We start from the raw sequence: 25279 nt of genomic DNA, 5'->3' as shown, positions 1-25279 counted from the left end.
TCAGCCTAACATACTATGTTACTATATCTAATTCTGCAACTTGTTTATGTAAACCTGTAGTTTGATTACATACATCTGTAGAAGCTATGTCTAACTTGCAACAGCTCATCTCTTGGGCTTTCATTTGCAGTTTCTTACAGTCCTGTTCATACTGCACAGATTGCGCCTCCAGAAATACTCTGCAATCATCTTCATCTCTGGCTACATTAGAACGGGGTTCTTTACTGTAAGAGCAGTGGGACAGTGGAACTCTCTGCCTGAGGACGTGGTGATGGCAAAAATCGATAAAGGAGTTTAAGAGGGGGCTAGATATGTTTCTAGAGCGCTATGATATTACAGGATATAGACATTAAATAACCAGCGGGGTTGTTGATCCGGGACTTGGAGTCAGGTAGGAACTATCAAACGTTGATCCAGAGATTATTCTGACTGCCATTATAAAGTCGCGAAGGAATTTTTCCCCCAAGGGTGCTAATTGGCTTTTGCCTCTTGTTTTTATTTTCCTTCCTCTGGATCAAGAAGAGGGGCGGAAACAGGCTGAACTAGATGGACATTGTCTTCCTTCAGCCTAATATACTAGGTTACCATCTCCAACTTTGCAACTTGATTATGCAAACTTGTAGTTTGATTACGAGGATCTGTAGAAGCTATGTCTAACTTGCAACAGCTCATCTCTAACTCCTGGGCTTTGATTTGCAGTTTCTTACAGTCCGGTTCATACTGCACAGATTGCGCCTCCAGACATACTCTGCAATCAGCTTCATCTCTGGCTACATTTCTGAGGTTTTGTATCTCTTGATGGGCTTTTGAAAGAAATTCCTCATATTTCTTTTTCTCACCGCTTAATTCTATCAAGCCTTCTTCATACTGAACGGTTTTCTGTTCCCGCAGCAACCTGCATTCAGCTTCAGTTTTAGCTACCCTTTTAAGGTGTTCATTTTTCTTTTTTTTTTAAACTGTTTTTATTGATTAAATCAGGACAAACCTTGACATTGCAGTGTTATTTGCTGCTTTAGCATCATGAGTATGTAAGTCATCCCGATTCACTTTTGCATAACATTTTTATATAACTGGGAGGGTTAGGGAGGGGGATGAGTGGGGAGGGGAAGTAGGGCGGGGGGAGGGGGGAAGGGAAAAAAAAAAGGAAGGAGGGGGGGTCTCAGTTAGGCAGGAAGGTACGGGGAGGGGAACATTTGCATTAAACCAAACTTTTGACCCATTTTGATATTTACATATTTAGTCTGTTGAACTTCCTGCTGGGGATCTTCAGAAAGTGTGGAGGCCCCGCACGACCAGTGATTTTCCCTATCATGGTGTATCCCCCACTGCCGCCTGCTCCTGGAACCAATAGGTGTGGTAAAAGCAATTTTTTAGTTTTTCTTTTACTCTCTGTGGCATTAGTTGGATGAAGCTTCCCCATGTTTCGAAGAAAGCTTGTACCATTTTCTCCTTGAATAATGGTGTTTCCGCCCAGTCCATTTGAAATAAGAATGCAAGTTTTTCCAGGAACAATCTGAATGGGGGACCTGTTGGTTGCACCCAGGTCTGTAGGATGGCTTTTAATCCTGCTGCTGCTATAAAGTATAGTAACTTTCTTACTCCTCTGGCACAGTGATATGTCTTGGAGTCTAGGTACCCAAATATTGCCCAGGCTGGTTCTTGTGGGCAGAAGTTTGTCAGGTGTGTTATAGTGTATTCGCATATTTGGGACCAGAAATTTTTTATCAGAGGACATGTCCACAAGCTGTGGTATAAGTTAGTGTTTGGTTCCTGGCATTTGAAGCAGTTTGGGGTATCATAGATTCCCATGTAAAATCCCTTGATTGGGGTGAGGTATGATCTGTGGACTATCTGTAGCCTCATTTCCAGAAACCTGGCCGATGGCAGGTATTTATGAGCTGACACTAGAGATTCCTTAATTAGTGTGGATGTGAGGTCTGGGTTGTCCAGAGACCATTTCTCGACCCCTGGGTCAATGTCCTCTTCCTCCCTCATATTCCTTATTGCTCTGTATAGTTTAGATATCATTCCCCGTGTTCCCGTTTTCTTGGAGATCCAAGTGTCTCCTGTCTGTGTCCAGTCATGTTCTTGGAACTGTGGTATAAGTCCTGTGATATAGTGTCTGGCCTGCAGGTATGGAAATAGTGGAATAGGGAGCTTGGGGTATTTTTGTTTTATTTCTGCGTGGGTTAGAATTCTTCTTTCCCTTTTGTGCAGTAGTTTATCTATTGAGTCCAGCCCATGTGCCTTCCATTCAAAAAAAATGTTGAGGTTTTCCGTCCTGGAAGTTAGGGTTGTTTATAAATGACAAGTATGGGGATATGTGTGGTGACGTTTGACTTTCTCTACGTAGTTTGTTCCATGCTTTCCATGCTGCTAGTATCAAGGGGTTGTGTTTGATTTTTCTTGGCAATTCTGAGTATGGTTGGTGAAGTATGTTTTGTAGTTGTGTTGGCTTAGCCATTATTTGTTCGAGTGGTGTATTTGTGAAGTGTGACTTAGAGTAAATCCAGTTGTGGATAATTCTCGCTTGTGCCACTAGGTTATAGTCCCGTATATTTGGTAGATTAGCGCTGCCATTGTCTTTGTGTTTGTGTAGGGTTTTAAGGGCAATGCGTGGTCATCCCCCCCCCCCCCCCAAATAAAGTTTCTATATAGATAGTTGATCTTCTTTATGTCTTTCAATTTTAAGAATATGGGGAGTGAGTGAAGGATATATAGTAATCGTGGGAATTCTACCATTTTTAAGAGGTTAATTCTCCCCAAAAAGGAGACCGTAAAGTTCCTCCATACATTTAGGGTCGTTTCTAGTTTTTTGACATATGGTTCAATGTTTGTATTGTAGAGTGCAGAAGGGTTTTTTGTGATTTGAATTCCCAGGTATTGTATGGAGTGTTTTTCCCATTTGAATGGGTATTGGTTTGCCCATGTGGGTTTAGCTGGCCCTCTAAGTAGCAGTGCTTCAGTTTTATCCAAATTCAGAGTGTAGCCTGAGAGTTTGCCTATTTTCTCTATTTCCAGTAGTAGGGGTGTTAGTGTTTCCCTGGAGTTGTTAACTATGAGTAAGAGGTCATCGGCAAATGCTTCTACCTTTATCTTTGTTTCTCCATAGCACGCCCCTGTAAAGAGCGTTGTGTGCGTTAGGAATCTAAGTAGCGGGTCGATTGATATGTTAAAGAGTAATGGCGATAAAGGACAGCCTGTCGTGCTCCTCTAAATAAGTCAATGTGGGAGGTGTTAAGGCCGTTGACTGTGAGGATTGTGGTGGCGTTTGTTTGTGTTGTGTTAATATAGTTTGTAAAGGTCTGTCCAAATCCTCTTTTTTTCAGTAGTATGTTTAGGAATGACCAGGCCATTTTGTCAAATGCTTTCTCAGCGTCTAAGCTGAGAAGCATTGTTATGGGATTCTCAGGGTTTTGCGCTGCAACGGTTGCCGCTATGGCGGCTCTGATGTTTTTTTAGGGCACTATGTCCTTGTGTGAAGCCTTTTTGCGATGTGTCTAGCATGGACGGTAAAATGGTTTGAAGTCTGTCGGCTAGTATTTTGGATAAAAATTTATAGTCGCAATTTAGTAGTGCGATCGGTCTGTATGATCGCGGGTCTGTCGGGTCTTTATTTTGTTTGGGGAGTAAGATTGTTCTGGAAGTGCCAAAGTCCTCCTTTTGGGTATCTTCCGTGTATATTGCATTGTATAATTGGGTCAGCACTAGTACTATGTCCGTTGTTAGTATTTTGTAACATTCTGTCGTGAAACCGTCCGGTCCCGGCATATCCCCCCGCTGCTGTCGCGATTACTCCCCGGACCTCCTCCTCTTGTATGTCGGCGTTCAGTATTGTTTTTTGTTCCTCTGTAAGTCTCGGCAGACTCGATGTTTTCAAGAAATTGTAAATGTCTTGTATGTTGGCTGGCTCTGCCCGGTATAGATTTTTAAAGTATTCGTATAATATTTGGGTTATCTCTTCCTGTTTTGTCGTAAAGGTGTTGTCGTTAGTGTGCCTTAGGGTTAGTATTGGTTTGTGTGGCTGTCTTTGTTTAGCTAGATTTGCTAACAATCGCCCCGTCTTATTGCCCCATCTATAAAATTTGTTTTTTGTTAATTGTGTTTGCCAGTGTGCATGTGTGTGTACGAATTTGTTCAGCAGGTGTTTTGCTGTGAGAAATATTTGATATGAGTTATCATCTTGAGAGTCTATGTGTTCTTTTTGTGCTGCCAAAAGGGAGCTATGTAAGGCCTCAAATTCTGTTTGAAATTTTTTCCTTTTGTGGGATACGTAGCTTATGATGTGGCCTCTCATCACTGCCTTTGAGGCTTGCCAGAAAAGTGTTATGTTGTCTATGTGTTCTCTGTTGTCATCTGCGTAATTGTTTCAGTGTAATTTTATGTACTCTCCGAAGTCTTCCGATTCCCGTAGATATGAGGGGAAACGCCATAACCGTGACAGCTTCCGAGAAGGGACCATTTGTAGTGTTGTTGCAATCGGTGCGTGATCGCTTAGGAATACCGGATGAATTATAGATTGCTGGTGGCAATCAAATATTTTATTCGATATCAAGAAGAAGTCTATTCGAGAGAACGAGTGATGGGCGTTGGAGCAACATGTATACTCTCTGCTAGTTGGATTTGAGAGTCGCCACAGGTCGCACACGCGGCGTTGGTCTATTAATGTGATTAACGCATGTGTGGTTGGGGTTGGTTGAGTGGAAGGTCCTGTTCTTTCTAGTGAGTCGTCTTGTATGCCATTAAAGTCTCCCCCCAGGATTATGTGGTTGTTAAGATAAGGTTGTAGTTGTTCTGTTAATGTAGCATAGAATTTTGGTTGGCCTGTGTTGGGGGCGTATATGTTCACCAAGCAGTATGTTTGTGAGTCTATGCTGACCCTCAGCACCAGGTATCTCCCTTGTGGGTCTGCTATGGTTTGCTTCGTCATGTGTGGTATGTTTTTCCTGATTAGGATGGCTACTCCTCGGGATGCTGATGTATGTGAGGCTGTGTAACATGTTTCTATCCACGGTGCTCTCAGCTCACCCTTCCCCTCTTTTTTCCAGTGTGTTTCCTGCAGAAACACGTCTGGCTTGTGTCGCTTCAAGTGTGTTAGTACTTTTTTTTCGTTTAATAGGTGTGTTAAGTCCATCTACGTTCCAAGATAGAATTTGTAGTGTTTTGGGTGTGTGGTATTCTGTTGTCTCTGAGTCTATAGGCATGCTGGTGTGTGTGTTTTGGTTATATTTACCGTTATATTTGCCTTTTTGTTGTTGTCGCTTCCCCAGGTCCCAGCGAGCCATGGGTGCAACTGAATGGTGGTCGTGCCATGTAGGCAGGGTCCTCCGATCTCCTTTTTAGGTTTTTTTCCTAGAAATCAAATGGATCATAGTGAAAAACATGAAAAAGAACACAAACATAAAACATGAATGTAGTCTTTTCTTTTGCATTAGTGCTGCCACATCCGCGTTATTTGGATCAGGGTCGTGTTGGGGATCAGGGATCTAGTTCCCTCTTTCTTTCTGTCTCATCCTTGTCCGTCTTCTTCTTCCAGTCGTAGGTGTCTTCTTGCGTCTTCCGGAGTGTTAAATATCAGCAATCTGTTGTCTTCTTGGATCCGAAGTTTTGCGGGGTATAGCAATTGGAAACGTGTGTTTCGCTCATGCAGGGCTTGACAGATTGGAGTGAATACTTTCCGTTTTTGAGAAACTGCAGCTGAGAAGTCCTGGAATATAAGGATTTTTGTTCCTTGGATTAGTAGTTCTCGTCGTCTGTAAGCCTGTAAAATACTTTCTTTCGTTGCCCAATGCATGTACTTGGCTATCACTGGGCGAGGTCGGGTTCTGTTGTTGCGTCCGTCTCCTGGTGGGCCAATTCTGTGGGCCCTTTCAATTGTTAAGGAGTCATTTGGCATGTTGAGTTGAAGGGCTTGTGGCAGGTCTGTGGTTAGATATGTTAAAAGTTGGGCGTTGGTTATCGATTCCGGAATTCCCACAAAGCGCAGATTATTGCGTCGGTGTCTGTTCTCTAGATCGTCTATTTTTTCCTGGAGTGCTTCGGTTTCTTGTCGGCTTCTTTGTAATGAGGCTTCTAAGGTTGCTATGGAGTGATCTGTATTTTGGGTCTTTGCTTCTAGCTCTGTCAGTCTTTGGGTGTTGTCTGTGATTTGCGACAGAGCTGAGTTTATGGATTTGTGCAGTGTCTCTAGTCTGTTATCAAATAGTGGTAGTAGTATTTTTGAGACCTATTGCGCCACCATTGTGGCCTGTGTAATTTCTGCGCTGTTGTCCATCAATGGTTCAGTAGTTTGCGGAGGTGGGGTTTCGGGGTTTTGGTCCGATGTTATTGTAGCTCGGGGTGGGGTGTTTCTTGGGAGGGTGTGGGTTGTTGTATGTTCTTGCTCTCTTTTTCTTTTGCACTTTTGATCGGTCTGTTTTTCTGCTTTCCTCCTATATTTGTTTTGTCTGTATCTGTCTGGCGCGTTGCTCGTGTTGAGGTGTTCGCGTTACGTTCGTTTAGATATTTGTCCATATTTTAGTTTTCTCGGTTCTGGTGGTTATGTAGATTATGCGTCTGAGGATCTGTTTTTTCCCTGTATCCAAGATCTCTTTTGCTTTGTTGCTGGTTTTTTAGTGCGGATGTGGCTTCTCATTTAGTTAGCATTCTTGCATTTTTGCTTGTGGGGTTTTATTGGGTTTTCCTGGTAGTTGTTGTTCCTGTTATGTTTGCTTCTGCCCCCTTTTCTCACCTCCACTCTATTACAAAGGGGTTGGGGGTTTATGTTTTGTGGGTGTTTTCTCCTCCAATTCGTTTCCTTCCCCTTTTTCCCTCTCTCCTTTCCTTGGGATACTTTGTTTTTAGCTGTGCTGTCCTTATGTGCTCCTCTTTCCTTTCCTTCCCCCCCTTCCCCTCCCCCCCTGGCTTTGTTTATATTTCTGTTGTTTTATTGGGGCCTCGCCCAAGGCTGCGGCTGGGTGGGGTTTGTTTACTACTCCTTTGTGTGGTTATGGGGGCTTTTGTGTGGAGTGTCTGTTTTTTTCTTTCTCTTTTTCTCCCCCCTGCTGCTTTCCCTGTGGCCTCTTTCTGGGGTGAAGTGTGGGTAGGGGCTTCCCAGTCCTCTGGGGGGGGGGTTTCTGTGCCCTTCCCCTTACTCACAGGATCACGCTGCGGGTCCCACCAGCACCGCCGCCAGGGCCTCAGGCTGAAGTTTTTAGCGGCCCGCCGACAGCCTCTTCTCCGCTGGGGCCGATGCTTCGGGTGCCGCTGGGCAGCGGTGTGCTTCAGATGGAGGAGCCGGTCTCCCAGGAGTCGCTCCGGCGGCTGTTATGGTGGGCGGGGCTTGCCGCGGGTATCGCGGCCAGGAATCAAGGCCACGGCTTCTGGTGCTGCTAGGCCGCGATGCTCCGGATAGGTCCCTTGGGTCTTTTGGATGTCCTGCGGGGGTCTCTCCCCCTGTGCTGCGCTGCATGGAGGCTGTCACAGCCGGGGGACTGGATCGCGGTTCCCGCCGCTGTTTGGCCTCCGCTTTCTGGCTATCTCCCGGCGGGTTCGTGGCTCCCAACGGGTCTCCCGGGCCCCTTCTCTGTCTCTTGGGGTCTTCTCTGACCGGGTGTTATCGCGGCCTTCGCGGCCGAAAGTCTACGCCACGGTTTCGGGCGTCTCCTAGGCCGCAGCACTTCGGGAATCCCCGGCGCATCTCGGGTGGAGGACGGCGGTCCGGCAGGTCTTACCGGGGGGTCTCCGATGAGGTAAGGTCCCGGTGTCTTCCTTTTCCCCCTGCCTATGTCCCGGTTTGGCGGTTCCGCGGGTCGTGATGTGGGGTTCCCCGGGGGCTTCCTGGGCGTCTTTGAGGTGTAGGGGGCTTCTGCCAAGCAAGTGGGGGAGATGTTCATCCCCCACAGCTGCTTTTGTGAGGCACCAGAGGGTCCCGATGGTTCTGGGAGGCTGTGTTGGCAGGAGCTCTGTAGAACACGTCCTGCTCCCTCTGTGTCTTGGGCGGAAGTCTTATTTTTCTTTAAGACCACTGCACTTTCTGCTTTCACCTGAGCTGCTTCTTTGAGAGCATCATCTCTTTCTCTCTGGAGTCTCTGTCTGCTCCTCTATTAGTAACCCTTGCTTCACCATAGTATTCTGCACAGCCCGCATCTGTACAAGTTCTGCCTGGACTTTGAGCAAGCGTTCACAGTCTGTCTTACTTTGAACCTCAGGGTCTACACTAACTACACCTTCTTCTACTTTGCAAGAAGCAGTTTTCTTTCCTTTTTCCTCTTCTTTGCACTTTTAATGTTTGTAGCCCAACAGACTTCTGGTTGCTGCTAGCAACTATTTCAATTACCTTGGAAACTACAGCTGCAAAATCCTTTCTCTCCCTCTGGAGGCATATATGTGCTAACTCTCACCTGGCGTTGGCTGAACTCTCTGCGGGAGCTTGTTTATACTCTATCTTCTGTCCTTGAACACAGTTCATACCTGCAGTTTTTGTATAAGACTGCGCCGGCTTCTTTCCCTCCCAAAATAAGAAAAGTCCATTCGCAATACAAACTCTACCAGCAGTCTCTTACATTTTGTCAGGACACATGTCATCGTATCATATGGAGTCTTAAACATTAGACTCACCATCGTATCAGTTTCAGGACCGCAGCGAAGAAATAGCAAAATGTCCAACATAATGGTTGACGTGTCCTGCTGGGATACTGGACGTTCCAACGCACAAAAGTCCATGTGTCTCCTAGCAACAGCCTCCCACTGTTGACATCTATTGCCCATGGCAACTGCAAACTACGGCCTCCTGACCCTTTACACCCCCGCTTACAGCTTTTGTTGCTTCACAGCAACTTCGGCCTCCTCGCTCTTTGAATTCTACCTCCAACAGATATCCATTTTACAGGCATTGCTTTCTGTACCACTCTATCTTGTGGCACCCGGGTTCACTTGCCTGCGGGATCACCGACGTCAGGAAATGGGCACCACATATGCAGAAAACACTCAGGAGATGTGGATTCTCTTTTAAATCTGATGCATGCCAGTATTTATTGAACATCACACAACAATTGTGTACAGCAAATATCTGTAATTTAGGGTTCACAACAAACAGGGTCCCCGTAGGTGTTAACCCTCTCCTATCCGGACTCAGAATGCCTGTCTAGGCCCTCTGAAGGCCACTCTGAAAGTCTACAGTGTGAATTCTTAGATGTTTAAGAACTTGTGATTTCCTAGTAAAACATTTCCCACAGTCTGAACATGAAAATGGCTTCTCTCCTGTGTGAGTTCTCTGATGTTTTAAAAGATATGCATTCTTTGAAAAACACTTCCCACATTCTGAACATGAAAATGGCTTCTCTCCAGTGTGAATTTTCTGATGTGCAACAAGATTTTCTTTCCTAGTAAAACATTTGCCACAATCTGAACATGAAACTGGCTTTTCCCCTGCATGACTTCTCTGATGTGCAACAAGATTTTCTTTCCTAGTAAAACACTTCCCACATTCTGAACATGAAACTGGCTTCTCCCCTGTGTGAATTCTCTGATGTCTAACAAGATTTGCTTTGTTAGTAAAACACGTTTCACATTCTGAACATGAAAATGGCTTTAGTCCTGTGTGACTTTTCTGATGTACAGCGAGATTTGTTTTGCTAGTAAAACATTTCCCACATTCTGTACATGAAAAGGGCTTCTGCCCTGTGTGACTTCTCTGATGTGCAACGAGATTTGTTTTGACAGTAAAACATTTGCCACATTCTGAACATGAAAATGGCTTCTCTCCTGTGTGAGTTCTGTGATGTTCAACAAGATTTACTTTCTTCGGAAAACATTTGCCACATTCTGAACATGAATATGGCTTCTTTCCTTTGTGAGCTCTTTTATGTTTTCGTCTTCTGTGACTTTCCTTCTGCTTATCAGCCTGTGATGGATCAGTAGATGGGACCTGTAGAAGATGATCGGATGATAGATCTTTGCAATGAAGTGCTGAGGAGATAACTTTGATAATGGCAGGTTCTTCATATGTATCTTGTCTACCCTTATCATCTGCTTCAAAATCTGCATATATCAGATGCTCCTCTGAGCTCCTGGTACCATCATCTGCAAGGAATAAAGCTGATTTTACTATTTTTGAACACAAGTAACAATGATATTGATATAAACAGAGTCACTAGCTCGGATGCCGGAATTGGCGTGGTTGTCCATCTATCCCGGCAACGCCTCGTCGCTCAAAAAGGATTGTTGAAATTCTTTATTATGGAAATAAGGCAGGTAATACCCAGGTTCTGGAAGCAGAGTGTAGATATAACGAGGGGTGCGTGGGTAGAAGCAATGGATGAGATTAAGCACATGGAGGGGCTCAGACTTGCGGACAATGAGGCAGGATACGAGGGCTTCTACCACACGTGGGCAATGTGAACAGATATGCGGAATACCCCCATTTTCATTAGATGGTTACAAGATGGCACATGTGAAACATAATACAGAAGCGGTTGCCCAGGAGTCCCTACCTGGATATTCCCTTCCCCTCCCTCTCCCTTCTCTATTCTGACCCGTTATTTCCCTATATGTGTGATTCATGCTATGTAGTTTGTTGTGTTATTGGCTATAAACAACGTTCCTAACTAGGACTTACAATCACTTAATCTTGTGTATATGATGTTTATTGAAAAATCAATGAAAACTTATCGAACGAAAAAGGATACGTTAGAACATTTCTATATAAATTACGAGTCGCATAAAATGTAATTAGACAGTTAAGCAATCAGATCACAATCTAACAATAGACATCAGAGCGAGGACCAGTAGATCATGATGTTCGGCCACTAGGCTGTTCTCTTGCAGTTTTTCACTTCTGTAGTGAAGCCTCCATCTTCATAGGTTCACATATCGGAAATCTCGCAACTTTGACGCAGCAAACAAAATGTGAGCTTTCCGCTGGGAAAGCACAGCTTCAAAACCTGCGGCAGTTAGCCTTGGGCTTTGGAGCGGCTTCGCCACATGCTTTTCTGTTGCGTCTGGTTTTCCCATAGAGGAGAGCGCGGCTGCAGCAAAAGAAAAAAAAAATGCTGCGTTCTGACATGCTGTGTGCCGTGAATCCACTCCGTAGCACCGGATTCGCCGTGATGGATTTGCCGCCCCATGTGTAATGAGATTTTTGACAAATCTCGTCCATATGGCTGCTAATCTTGGGATTAGAGGCCACAAGCGGATTTGCTGCAATAAAATTCTGCAGCAAATCCGTCCTGTGTGAACCCAGCCTAAAGTTTCCTCTGAGTCAGTGCTATTAGGTGGTGTCTGTTTCACACATTCCCTGAGAGCTACATGCACTTTATCACAAACCAAGATGGAGGGGAGGAAACCAGGATAGCTGGGTACATGATCATATTGAAGATTCCTTTGGAGGATTTTTTTTTGGTCCACAGCGTGATGTCTTTAAAGATTAGGAATCTATCCAATTAGTTTCACATGAATATGGCAGATAGGCCCCATGTTTTGATCAACTTAAACGCTAAGAACCTAACATTTTCATGGGGGTTTTATAAACTACAGCTGCACAGTTTTGTTCAGATATTAAATGTGTATGAGCGCTAAGGAGAGTTTCTGTTTGGCCTGGTTGACCTCAGCTGTCGCCATTCTATCTACAGCTGTCTCACCTGCTCTACTCAAGAAGAAAGCTCTTGTGCAAAAACTTTGGTAAATTGTGAGGGAAACTCCTCTTGCCCACTTCTTGGGCTGCTCTCTGGATCACTGCAGTCACCATGACCTCGCTTTTCATGCCTCTCACTTAGTGCAGTAGCCAGTAGAGCAAGACTAAAATTGCACACACACCCGTGTGAATCACATAACATACACCAGATTCCAGCTAATGGCGCCATTATGTGGTCCCTCCTACTCTAAATACAAATTGGGTAATCTAGCCACATCACTGCTCGCAGTCACGAGGGGGAACAGTAGTGTCCTCCCATTCGTCTCCAGAGGTAGTTCAATAATTGCATCTTATGGGCAGATAAGAAATTGATCGTGTCACTCACCACCCATGTTATAAATTAGGTTCCGACTCTCTTTACAAGTCAGAGAAACAGCATCACTGAACAACTTCTTGGTACAACAGAAGCATCCCATGGGCAGATAAGGAATTGATCACGTCTAGAGATGAGCGAATCTGCTCGTTTAGGGCGTTTTTGGACTCGAGCAGCGCTTTTCCGAGTAACTGACTACTCGGACGAAAAGATTCGCGGTGCGGTGTGGTAGAGCGGGGGTAGCAGTGGGGAACAGGGGGGAGCTCTCTCTCTCCTCCTCCCCCCCCCCCCCCCCGCACTCCCCTCTGCAACCCCCTGCTCACCCCCGGCGCCCCCCGAATCTTTTCGTCTGAGTAGTCAGTTACTCGGAAAAAGCGCTGCTCGACTGCAAAAACGCCCTAAATGAGTTGATTCGCTCATCTATAATCACATCACCGCCCATGTCAACAAAGGGAGTGGGACCAGAGACCCCCTTTACCAGTCAGAAAAAAAAGGCATCGCTCAATAACTTCTTTTGTGCAGTGCTGGCGCATCATCACCACTTGGCTCTTCTTTAGGGAAGGTTCCCAGCTTGCAACTTATTGGTACAGCCCAGCCCATTGGAGCAGATCTGTAGGAGAACTACTTGATCTTCACCTTTTTAAATTTATCTTCTTTTTGGATATCATTCCCCTCCCCCTCCATCCCCCACCCCACACAAACCATCCAGATTTCTACCTTCATTAATATTTTCTATTTCAAAAGTTTTATTCTTCTAAATAACGGATACAATACATAAGATAATCACATCATTATTATAATGTGGTGCACATAATTACACCCATATTATAAATGCCCATCCTGTGTTATCATCTATAACGGTTTCACATGTCACCCACATTTAGTTTGTACTTTGGCTGAATGAGGAACATCCAGCGGAAACTGACAGATCCCAGAGCTTATAAATCTACATAACTACCTGCAGCCGCTGACCGAGGAGAATCTGTGACTCTTCTCTGCTGTATTTAGTGGTTACTACTCACCTGGGTGGTTACCTGTAGGAATCTCCTCTTTACACCGCTGATCACCACTCACATTTGTCTCTGTAGTATTAATATTGGTCAGATCTTCATCCTGGTACAAAAGCTGAGAGACAAATATTGTAAAATTACAACCAAAAACGACCCGACGGGAGTAGTTATCTGAGCCACATAGCTGAAGGTCTAGAAGCCGGACATAGATATTAGATGGCAGCTCAATTACCCCGCAGGAACCTCATACACATGTATACCCGGCATGGCTGGACATGCTGCACGTTGTCTCAGTGGAGGAGATCAGCGTCTACCAGACACATCGGCTTTTTGTCTCGGGGAAAATAAAGGAGCAGATAGATATAAATCCAACCTGTTGGCTCCTTATTCCCACCAGCTGTCTCCACCGACAGAAAACTGGGAGAAGATCCAGACAACATGTAATGTCTCTGGTCAGCGGTAATCCTGCCATCTCCACCGGCCCCATCACACAAGTAGAAGACATCTAATAAGACTGAAGACAAGAGCTTCACAGCCTTCTACAGATCAGAGGGACATCTCCATCTACCTGGTGGTCCTGTGGAAGAAGAGGACGGGGACATCTCTCTGGTGGGCTTCTCTTACTGGATGGAACTGCAGGAAACACAGACAGACACTGAAGTCATTCCTAACATACAGATAATAAAGTCCCCGTGTATTTAGTCCTGTCTATTACCTGGTGATGGGAGCGGCTGGCGGGTCTCCATCATGGCCTCCTTGTTCAGATCCTTGTGTCCTTCTAAATACTCCCACTCTTCCATGGAGAAATAGACAGCGACATCCTGACACCTTATAGGAACCTGACAACACAATATACAGTCATTACCCAGAAGCCTCCAGTGCTGTTATAATGTCCCAGCATTCCCTGCAGCATCACCTCTCCAGTCAGTAGCTCAATCATCTTGTTGGCGAGTTCTAGAATCTCCTGTACATTGATGTCCTCATATATCAGGGGGTGAGGTGGGGGCCCAGTCATTGGACTCAGAGTTCTTCCCCATCCATCACATACGGGGGCCCAGCAGCCATTACTAGAGGTCTTCTTCACTACTGTGTAATCCTGTATATGGGGAGACATTAATTAATATCACTACGGACATTTCCAGAATTCATCACCTCTCTAGTAACATCATCTGTTATAACCATACATGAGAATGATGTAATGTGACGTCATCAGAATCTCTCCCCTCCCCAGTAACATCATCTGTTATTACCATAGATAAGAATGATGTAATGTGACATCATCAGAATCTCTCCCTTCCCCAGTAACATCATCTGTTATTACCATAGATAAGAATGATGCAATGTGACATCATCAGAATCTCTCCCTTCCCCAGTGACGTCATCTGTTATTACCATAGATAAGTATGATGTAATGTGACATCAGAATCTCTCACCTCTCCAGTAAGCTGGAAGAGTATCTCTAGGGTGAGATTTAATATACTCTCCGTCTTCTTGTTCCTGTCCTTCTCCATCCTTGATGGGTCAATCAGGGAAATTGTTATAAAGATGATAACAGAGGATCCTGTATTGTAGGACCTGATGGAAAAGAAGATGAATCGTTATGAAAACCACAGAAACCCAAAATAATGAAGACATTTACTGGAGAGAATAAGGGGTCGCTCACACAAGTGTAGTGTATTCAGTCATGTAAAGTTCTGCGTATTTATGCAACCGAAATGTGTGTTTTCTGTGCGTATTTTAGATTTTTGTGAATGTTACTATACAGCGATAACTGTGCAGCAGATTTCTCCTTACATTCTGCAAAAATATGCTGTGAATTCGTAAATGTCACGCATATTCATTGTGTATTTTTACCACTCCCACAGACTTGCATAAATGACATGATATATTTTTTCCACAGATTGGTACAATTACGACTAATATATATATGTAATTTTTTTTCTTACGACTTTTGCACAATAAAAAGCCTTTGTTTTTTCAATTTTTTTAGCTTTTTAATTCAATGTTCTATTTTTTTTTTATTTTTCCATGGACGGAGCTAAGTGAAGGCTTGTTTTTTGACTGATAAGCTATTGTTATTATTAGTACTATTTAGGGGTGTATATATAGTGACCCAGAAGGATCCTACACAGCAATATCGCTATATTAAGGTAGTTTAAGTATTTACTCGGGTATTGAATCGGTTAACTAAAGGTTAATCTGCCAAATAACGGGGTTAGGTAATATCTGCCCAGCAACCAGCCTCTTTTCCATTGGCTGCTGGTAGTTCCAACTCTGATTGGCCAGTATGCCTGATGAGAAGGACTCAGGGATGGAGAGGACAGAGAAGATAGGAGAGAGACAGAAGAGTGAAGATAACAGAGAGAGAAAAAGTGAGTGGAAAAAAATGGGAAAGTTCCGCACAGGAAGGCAGAAAGTGCGCAGTTAGTTAGTGGATGGAGAGCAGACGCAAGAGATGGGAGTTAGTGAGAGTAGCAGTAAGGAGAAGATGGGAGGTGGAGAAGGAGCGGGCGAGCAGCTGGAAGGAAGGAGGTGCAGGAGCCCTTCTTTCAGCCAGAGTCCAAAGTGAGCCTGTAACCGAGAGGTAAAGCACTGAAGTGCCTGAGGACTGGTATAGTCACCTTGGGTGAGGGAGTCAGCGCATCAAGAACCTAATTCTGACAGAAGTGTTACTGTAGAAGCCATCACAACAGTCAGTACTGCAGGAAACCTCATTAATCAAAGCTGTCACCTTACAGCCATATATCCCCAAGTCATCCCATCACCTCACAGCCATATGTCCCCAAGTCATCCCGTCACCTCACAGCCATATATCCCCAAGTCATCCCGTCACCTCACAGCCATATATCCCCAAGTCATCCCGTCACCTCACAGCCATATATCCCCAAGTCATCCCGTCACCTCACAGCCATATATCCCCAAGTCATCCCGTCACTCCACAGCCATATATCCCCAAGTCAGCCCGTCACTCCACAGCCATATATCCCCAAGTCATCCAGTCACCCTACAGCCATATATCCCCAAGTCATCCTGCCATCTGACAGCCAGATATCCCCAAGTCATCCCGTCACCTCACAGCCATATATCCCCAAGTCATCCCGTCACCTCACAGCCATATATCCCCAAGTCATCCCGTCATCTCACAGCCATATATCCCCAAGTCATCCCGTCACCTCACAGCCAGATATCCCCAAGTCATCCCGTCACCTCACAGCCAGATATCCCCAAGTCATCCCGTCACCTCACAGCCAGATATCCCCAAGTCATCCCGTCACCTCACAGCCAGATATCCCCAAGTCATCCCGTCACCTCACAGCCAGATATCCCCAAGTCATCCCGTCCCCTCACAGCCAGATATCCCCAAGTCATCCCGTCCCCTCACAGCCAGATATCCCCAAGTCATCCCGTCCCCTCACAGCCAGATATCCCCAAGTCATCCCGTCCCCTCACAGCCGTATATACCCAAGTCATCCCGTCACCTCACAGCCAGATATCCCCAAGTCATCCCATCACCTCACAGCCAGATATCCCCAAGTCATCCCATCACCTCACAGCCAGATATCCCCAAGTCATCCCGTCACCTCACAGCCAGATATCCCCAAGTCATCCCGTCACCACTCAGCTATATATCCCTAAGTCATCCCATCACCTCACAGCCGTATATCTCCAAGTTATCCAGTCACCTCACAGCCATATATCCCCAATTCATCCTGTCGCCTCATAGCCATATATCCCCAAGTCATCCTGTCACCTCACAGCCATATGTTCCCAAGTCATCCTGTCACCTCACAGCCATATGTCCCCAAGTCATCCAGTCACCTCACATCCATATGTCCCCAAGTCATCCAGTCACCTCACATCCATATGTCCCCAAGTCATCCCGTCACCCCACAGCCATATATCCCCAAGTCATCCCGTCCCCTCACAGCCATATATCCCCAAGTCATCTCGTCCTCTCACAGCCATATATCCCCAAGTCATCCCGTCCCCTCACAGCCATATATCCCCGTCATTCCGTCCCCTCACAGCCATATATCCCCGTCATCTCGTCCCCTCACAGCCATATATCCCCGTCATCCCGTCCCCTCACAGCCATATATCCCCGTCATCCCGTCACCCTCACAGCCATATATCCCCGTCATCCCGTCACCCTCACAGCCATATATCCCCAAGTCATCCAGTCACCTCACAGCCTTATGTCCCCAAGTCATCCAGTCACCTCACAGCCATATGTCCCCAAGTCATCCAGTCACCTCACAGCCATATGTCCCCAAGTCATCCCGTCCCCTCACAGCCATATATCCCCAAGTCATCCCGTCACCCTCACAGCCATATATCCCCAAGTCATCCCATCACCCTCACAGCCATATATCCCCAAGTCATCCCGTCACTCTCACAGCCATATATCCCCAAGTCATCCTGTCACCACACAGCCATATATCCCCAAGTCATCCAGTCACCTCACAGCCTTATGTCCCCAAGTCATCCAGTCACCTCACAGCCTTATGTCCCCAAGTCATCCAGTCACCTCACAGCCATATGTCCCCAAGTCATCCCGTCCCCTCACAGCCATATATCCCCAAGTCATCCCGTCACCCTCACAGCCATATATCCCCAAGTCATCCCATCACCCTCACAGCCATATATCCCCAAGTCATCCCGTTACCTCACAGCCATATAGCCCCAAGTCATCCTGTCACCTCACAGCCATATATCCCCAAGTCATCCTGTCACCTCACAGCCATATATCCCCAAGTCATCCCGTCACCTCACAGCCATATATATCCCCAAGTCCTCCTGTCACCTCACAGCCATATATCCCCAAGTCATCCTGTCACCTCACAGCCATATATCCTCAAGTCATCCTATTGGGATATATAGGAGCCTATACATAAAGGGGAAAAGATTGTCACTATAGCCGGGCTCATGCAAAAGGATTTTTGTTGTGCGTTACATCTACTCGTTCCCAGCAAGAGAAACCACGTAATCATGCAGATATGATACCTTTTAATGGCTAACAATAATACATGATGTAATAGCGAGCTTGCGAACCGACACAGGGTTCTTCTTCAGGGTAAAATGGATTGGATCTGAAGAGGCATGGATATTTATACACACTTATAACATACATACTTATGACAAGGCACAGATATGGATGTGATTGGTTCGCACTTAAAAGGAATTCTGCAACAGACAAACATTCTTAACTAGACACTGATAAGGGAGTGAAAGTTTTATATTCCCTGAATTACTGTTGGGGGAGGGGGTTGTCATGCCAGGAATGCTGCAAGAGGTACACAAACATTTTTAACTAGACACTGATAAGGGAGTCTGCATTGCCCTCTGACACGTAAAAAGGAACTTATCCCTGTAATGTAAGGAGCTGTAAGACCTGCTCACATGTACTGACTGCGGACAGGACACAGCATGACTAGAAGATCCCGGTGACATTAACATGTTCCACGTCCAATGTTGTGTACCTGATCCTGTGCAGTAAATGTCCTGTTGGGGGTCTTTATGTCGGAGAAACAGGACAGAAACTGAGAGCAAGGATGAGATCTCATCGCCACACGATTAAACACAGAAAGAGACAATTCCCTGTGGCCGAGCACTTTTCTAACCATGGACATGACATAGGAGATATGAGAGTTTTGCTATTAAAGGATGGTTTTAAGACACAAAGCTATAGAAGATTTTGGGAATATAAATTGATAACAACTTTTGACACGCTGAATACTGGGTTAAATTATTTACGATGATTTATGCGTGAATGGGAGGTGTGAGACATTTATTGCACAGATAAGACTGCTGGCCTGGTGACCCCTCATCAGCAGTAATTCAGGGACCATAAACTTTCACTCCCTTATCAGTGTCTAGTTAAAAATGTTTGTGTACCTCTTGCAGCATTCCTGGCCTGAACCTCCCCCCCCCCCCAACAGTAATTCAGGGACCATAAAACTCCCTTATCAGTGTCTAGTCAAAAATGTTTGTTTTTGTTGAAATATTCCTTTTAAGTGCAAACCAATCCCATCCATGTCTGCGCCTTGTCATAAGTATGAATGTTATAAGTGTGTATAAATATTCATGCCTCTTCAGATCTATTCCATTTTAGCCTGATGAAGAGCCCGAGAGGTTTGCAAGCTCACTATTATTACATCATGTATTTGTGTTATCCATTAAGAAGTATCATATCTACAAGATTACGTGGTTTCTCTCACTGAGAACAATCACATTTTGCTCTACTGGCTAACACGGTACCAGATCTTTGTTTTCCTTTTACATCTGCTCATAATAGCATTAACAAAAGTCCATGGATTTTCATTGTTTCATTCATTACTCAAAAATCACATTTACTGCGACATCAAAGGTTCACTTATGTACATTTAATGCGTATGTTACCTGAAAAAGATTGCAGCATATTCTATTTTTTGTGCGTCACGTGCATAAGAGCGCTATTGTTCTCTATGAGTACAATCAGATCACAACGCATACACAATTAGTTTGCATATTTGTGACATTATTTACGCATGTTGCTAGGAAACAAGTGAAGGAAGTTATAATAGACCCACAGAAGCTACAGCAGCCGATGCAGCAGCCTCCGGGGACCACCGACCCATCCGAGCGGCTGTCCGGGGATATTGGGGGCCATTATATACATCCCATGGCGACCTCTGATATGGGCACTCATTACTCTCATGCAACGGATGTGGCTCCGCAAAAGTGCAAACGACAAGCCGAGCGGAGAGAGCGCCATCATGTGGTGAAGACACTATTCTCAGAGCGCGAACACGGGAAAGCACAAAAAAAATTTGCGCCTCTGTGGTCATATGAGCGCTAGAAGGGAGTTTCTGGGAAGTTGGGAAACTTCTCCCATTATTCCCTGCTTGGGTTCGTTATTACACATGTAACACACGCAGTACATACACAAGCAGACGTGGTGAACTGCTGCGAATATCACCCTACGTATTACGATACAGTCATGTGAGCCCGGCCAAAGGCACGACTATCGGATTGTCTCCGCGACAACTAAAATGTAGATTTGGTTATGTAGGGGGTCAATCAAGTCTTGACCGTAGAGCGGATGCTGTCTGCTTCCAGATTAGTCTTGAGATATGGGTACCCATAGACGACACAAATGGACAACCACATGCTGGATGAGTTGTCAGAGTGAAGTGCGTTTATTCAGAGTATTACAGAAGTTATAGGGAAAAGTTTGCTGACGTATGATTTGATTACTGCGCATGCCCAAGGTTACATAGCATCTGCAGATTTTAATTAGCATTACACATCTTTTAGAGAAGTCTCCTACATAAACAATATATCAATGTCCGGTGACACCTGTAACAAAACAAAACATTCCTGAACACTTCTGAGAGAAAGGAGTGAACTTTCTCAAGGGAAAGAATGCATGTGAGAGAGGAAGCTGATAAGGATTCGAAATCATTATTATAATTGGGTCTAACATTCTTCTAGTTCAAAAGTGAAAGATGTACAAATACATGTGTTTAGCAAAAGCAAAGAATACAAAATGGAGTCGCTGTAGTCAATAAGGCATAAACGTGAATTTACCCCTCACATTCCCCCGTTTTGGACATGGGGTCAAGACAAGTATGACTCCTAGTCCATAAACACGTGATTCATATCGGCGAAAAGAAAGCTTTTTCAGTACATTTAGAAATACATGAAATTATACCCTTAATTGCTCTATAAATGCATGATAAAATCATCACAACTTGTAATATACTTTGTAGGATCCCCATAAACCAACCTCCTAAACCAGAAAACCAATTGGCAGGGTTCAAAGCACTAAATGTGTTACCCCACCAGCTATCTCTGGTTTCTGAGTTTTCATTTGTCCATGCAAACAGTTCTTTTGACGGAACAGGAACAGCCAAGAAAGGAAAACCAGTGGCACCAGGTGTGTGTACAAGTCCAACAGTACTTGGTGGTGCCTAACAAGGTGGTTTTGGGCATTGTCCCTTTGCACCCTCTCACAAGGGTGAAGCATGGAGTGAAGAGTCCAAAAGTCCATCAATAAACAAAATGTCCTTCATTTTCCTTCTCATGGGGGGGGGACAAAGGTAGGGCGTGAAAAGTCCATTAGTCCTAAAACAAACAACAGTTCTTTCAACTTTACTAAAGTAGGTGTGGTCAGCAGGACTTGACAGGGCCCTTTGACTCTGGGCCCTAGGGATTTCCGGACACGTCTCTTTGCGACCACCCAATCTCCAGGTAGTAGGGAATGAGATCCCTCTAAGTTGTCTGGGCCTGGAATGGGAGAAAAAGACTAGATTCTGGGTTACCATTAGTTGGTCACACAGGTGCTTTACATATCCGGCTACTATGTCATAGCCCTGCTGCAGGGCTTGTGGATGATGCAACCCCAATCTTGGCATAAAGCCAAACAACACTTTCTTTAACTTAAGCGTACCATTTAGTCTGTTAACTTTGTCTAAACTCTGCAGGTGTGAAGTGTGTACCTTTGTTTGAGTCAATCACTTCCGGTACCTCGTATCTGCGGATTACCTCATTCATCAGCTCCTGTACGATTACCTGCTTATTTACCTTGATAACAGGGTAGGTCTCCAACCTGGAAAGACATCAACAACAACAAGCACGTGGTCATACTTCCCAATAAGTGGGAGCTGAGTGTAGTCAAATTGCAATCCCTGAAATGGGTAGAGTGGTCTAGGCAAGTGTTATGTGGCAAATTTACTTCTGCCCTGTTGCTTACGGCAAAGGTCATGCAAAATTGGACAAGTGATGATGCAGCAACTACAGGAAACCCAGGAGCCACCCGTCCGTGTTCAAGCGTCGATCTCATTGCTGCTTGGAACGGAGTGCTGGATGAGGCAAGCATCGCCACCATGCTAAAGAAGATGCTAGAAGGCCTGGAGTACCTGCATAAGAACGGCCAGATCCACAGGGATGTTAAGGCTGGAAACATTCCCCGGGGCGAAGACGGCTCCGTGCAGATCGCAGATTTTGGCGTCAGTGCGTTTCTAGCCACAGGAGGCAACATTGTCAGGAATAAAGTCAGAAAGACCCTTGTGGGCACGTCATGCCGGAACGGCACCGGAGGCGACGAAGCAGGCCAGAGGACACGACCTCAAGGCGGACATCTGGACCCCCGGTAGGTGTGTCTTTCCGTGCATTTGCTGGGCCATCATGGGGCACAGGGACCGTGGTGGGCAAGTTCTGTTGACTGTTCGCCATTCACCGTCCCATTTCTGCTGCTTGTAACTGTAAAGTCTTTTAGCATATCAAAGTCCAATGTTTGTATCAAAGTAATTCAAAGTCCAAAATTATTGTTAAATTCTTCTTTTCTTCTTTTCTTCCACGGCTTAAGGGCCGCTGCCTTTGCTGTGTGATCTGTGATGGCGTTGCCTCTCGTTTCTCTGCTGTAGGAATTGGTGTGAGCTTTCCACTTGGTCACCGCTGCACCATTCTTAACAAGCTGTCTGGCCTTCCATGTTAGGCCGTAGTCATGAGCTTATGCCAAATGCATACTGGGAGTCAGTGTAAATGTTTGCCGTCTTACCTTTTACCACTCCACACGCCTCAGCGAGGGCCTGTAACTCCGCTTCCTGTCCTGGGACATGCGGAGGCATTCTGCTTTTAGGACATCTTGTTGCGTGATCACTGCTTATCCAGCGTGGAGTCATCAATTACCCTGGTACCATCTACAAAAACAACTCAGAATATACATTATTAACAAAAACTTTCAGTTGACATAAAGAAGAGACAGTGTCTGCAATTACATCTTCCTGGACATGTGCCAGGGGGTACTGACGGACCAAGGGGGCTAAGAGCTTGTTCCTCTGCGTACGTAAAAGTGAGGACGGGTAGAGGTGTCGCTTGGTCTGCTGCCATCCGACATAAGGTCGGGTGACTTTCAGACCCGGGGTGTATACAAGCCTCACCGGACGGGTGAAGTTTGATACAACCTCCCAAGGGTCCCATCACGCAATTCTCAATATGCTTTCAGGACCTTCCAGCATAAGGAAGCGAGTGAGGTATCGTGACCCTTTAAACATTACCTCAAGCGGTTCAGTTTCTGCCAGCTGAATTGGCACTCCTGAAACCCCTTGCACCGATTATCGCTAGACAATCAGGCTGGTATTCTATTTCAAATAGATCACCTTGTTGTAAAAAGGAAAAAGAAAAAAAAATAAAAATTTAAAAATAGCTTTAAAAATAGCTGACCTGCAATACCTAGATCACCTATATCTTCTCTCCCCCCCTTTTGAACTAGGGTACTTAATTGGAAGGGTAACCGAGTTCAAAGTAGTAGAAGAATGACAAGAGCACATTGTAGCTGGATTTGACGGGCCAGAAATAAGTGCTTGGGTTGCACTTGCGTGTATATGCTCCGGGTGTCATGGGGGGGGGGTGAGGACCACTAGGGGGAGTTGGTTCAAGACCAACTCCGAAGATTTGTTAACCATTGCCTGTACTGCTGCCACCGCACAAACACATGAGGGAGCTCCTCGAGCCACTGGATTCTGAGTAGCATCCAGGTGGCCGTGGTCGTCCCCTGTGCTTTTGTGTCGATACTGTCACCTGGTCAGAAAATTCAGTACAGAAAAGAATAACGGATGAAGTATAAAAGGATGAGAATGAGCTTCAGGGGTGAGAGAAAAGAATGAGTAGTTGTATAAGAGCGAAAACAAAGTGGACCAATGGGGGCAGTATGAAAACAAGGCCCAGAAAGGTGCGGAATTTGGCAGCAGGTGTAAGTACAGGTTTGGCCGTCCGTACGTTTCTTCTATAGAGCATTCTCAGAAACAGTATAATTATGACTTGTTGGCAGGCTGCCAAATTATCAGCACACAGCGCCTACATCACACACATTATGCATACATTACAGTCTGAACACGGGTCATTAATTCTCATCCGTTCATGCGGTCAAGTCTCATTCAAATATTATTAGTAAGAGTTCACACAGGACGTAACACGCAGGATGCAACTGTCCTTATCTTGCAGACAAATACATTCAATCATTCTCACCCCTCCCTGGGATCAGTCAAACTTTAACTGTCTGTAATACCAGAGAAGTATACCAGATTCCACATCAACCACTTTGTAAAACTAATGAACACACATTTAGCAATTATGCACACGTCCGACCAGTTACAAAACTGACATTTACACAAAGAACAGCAAAAACAGCAAGATTCATTGGATTCATTACGGGTTTCATTCTATTCAAGCAAGCAGGGTTACTCGTTCAGTGTTCTCCACTCTAATCTTTTTGGCCTTGAGAGGCACGCATTCCTCTATCTCTCTGGAACAGAACTAAGATTTTTGGAAAACAGCCAGAATATCCAGGCTCCAAACCACACCAATCAAACCTGGACGGCAGAGGAATAGTTAAACGCTCACACAACAAAAAAAAAGGACAAAAGACCAAACGTATGACAAAAAAATTAGATTACATAACATGAAGACACACAATATTGGTTATTTGACACATAATTATTCACAGATTCTGCATGAACTTGCTTTATGTCCCTAGGGACACAAACTATAAAAGAATTCTCTTTCTCTGATAACTACCGTATCTACACGTATCTTACTCCTTCTATCAACATACTTTCACCAACTTTTGCTTATCTCTGAATCTGTGAGACTTTGTGGGTCTCAGATCCCCAAAATTCTAACTTGCTTTGTCTGTCCTTTGTTATTTCTCTAACTTGCTTTTCCATATAGGCATACTCTTTGCCTTAAACATTTCTACTATTTCACATGAATTTTTGAGACAGGATTTGTAGCCCCAGTGTCTATAAGGAAGGGCACTTCCTCACTTCATATGGAAACAGGCTCGAGAGTCTGTGTGCCTCTATCCTCTGTTTCCACGGTAGGGATACTGGGGCTGGATCGCCGGGACTTCATTGGGACGGATTCGGGCGACGCGGCGCTGTCGCTGGGAGTGGCGCCCTGATCCGTCTTCTGGTTACAAGGTTTCTTGGGACAGCGGCAATGCTTGGCCAGGTGGCCTACCTTGCCGCAGTTGTAACACTTGCGTGTTTCTCTGTGGGGTCTGTCCCAGAGTTGGACTTTCCCCTCCTGGTAGCTATAATATTTAACCACCACTGCAGGGCGCTTCTTATCCATAGCAAACCCTACTGCCTTTTTATACAAGTCTCTGGGCTTGGCTTGTTGCCAATCAGGGGTGCATGCTTTTATTTTATTTGCCAATGATGGGCCAATGCCTTGCATGAACGCTTCACACATCATTGAGTAGTACACTTCATCTGTACGGGGGGGTGAGACCCATGTCTC

At 45.2% G+C, this 25279-nt stretch overlaps 1 protein-coding gene across 1 annotated transcript in view; it reads right to left on the bottom strand.

Annotated features, from left to right (window-relative positions):
- Positions 1-25279, bottom strand: part of LOC136627177 (zinc finger protein 850-like) — a 77610-nt gene that overhangs the window by 50221 nt on the left and 2110 nt on the right. The window contains exons 2-8 of the mRNA XM_066602112.1: positions 14428-14569; positions 13911-14090; positions 13710-13833; positions 13563-13627; positions 13007-13109; positions 9131-10062; positions 8382-8488 (exon numbers count right to left, since the gene is read on the bottom strand). Of these exons, the coding sequence (XP_066458209.1) occupies positions 8382-8488; positions 9131-10062; positions 13007-13109; positions 13563-13627; positions 13710-13833; positions 13911-14090; positions 14428-14569 (1653 nt within the window). The remainder of the gene's footprint in view (positions 1-8381; positions 8489-9130; positions 10063-13006; positions 13110-13562; positions 13628-13709; positions 13834-13910; positions 14091-14427; positions 14570-25279) is intronic.

The sequence above is a fragment of the Eleutherodactylus coqui genome, chromosome 5 (assembly GCF_035609145.1).
Source record: "Eleutherodactylus coqui strain aEleCoq1 chromosome 5, aEleCoq1.hap1, whole genome shotgun sequence".
Classification (NCBI taxonomy): domain Eukaryota; kingdom Metazoa; phylum Chordata; class Amphibia; order Anura; family Eleutherodactylidae; genus Eleutherodactylus; species Eleutherodactylus coqui.
Note: the sequence above shows the minus strand (reverse complement) of the source record. Positions and strands in the feature narration are given on the sequence as shown.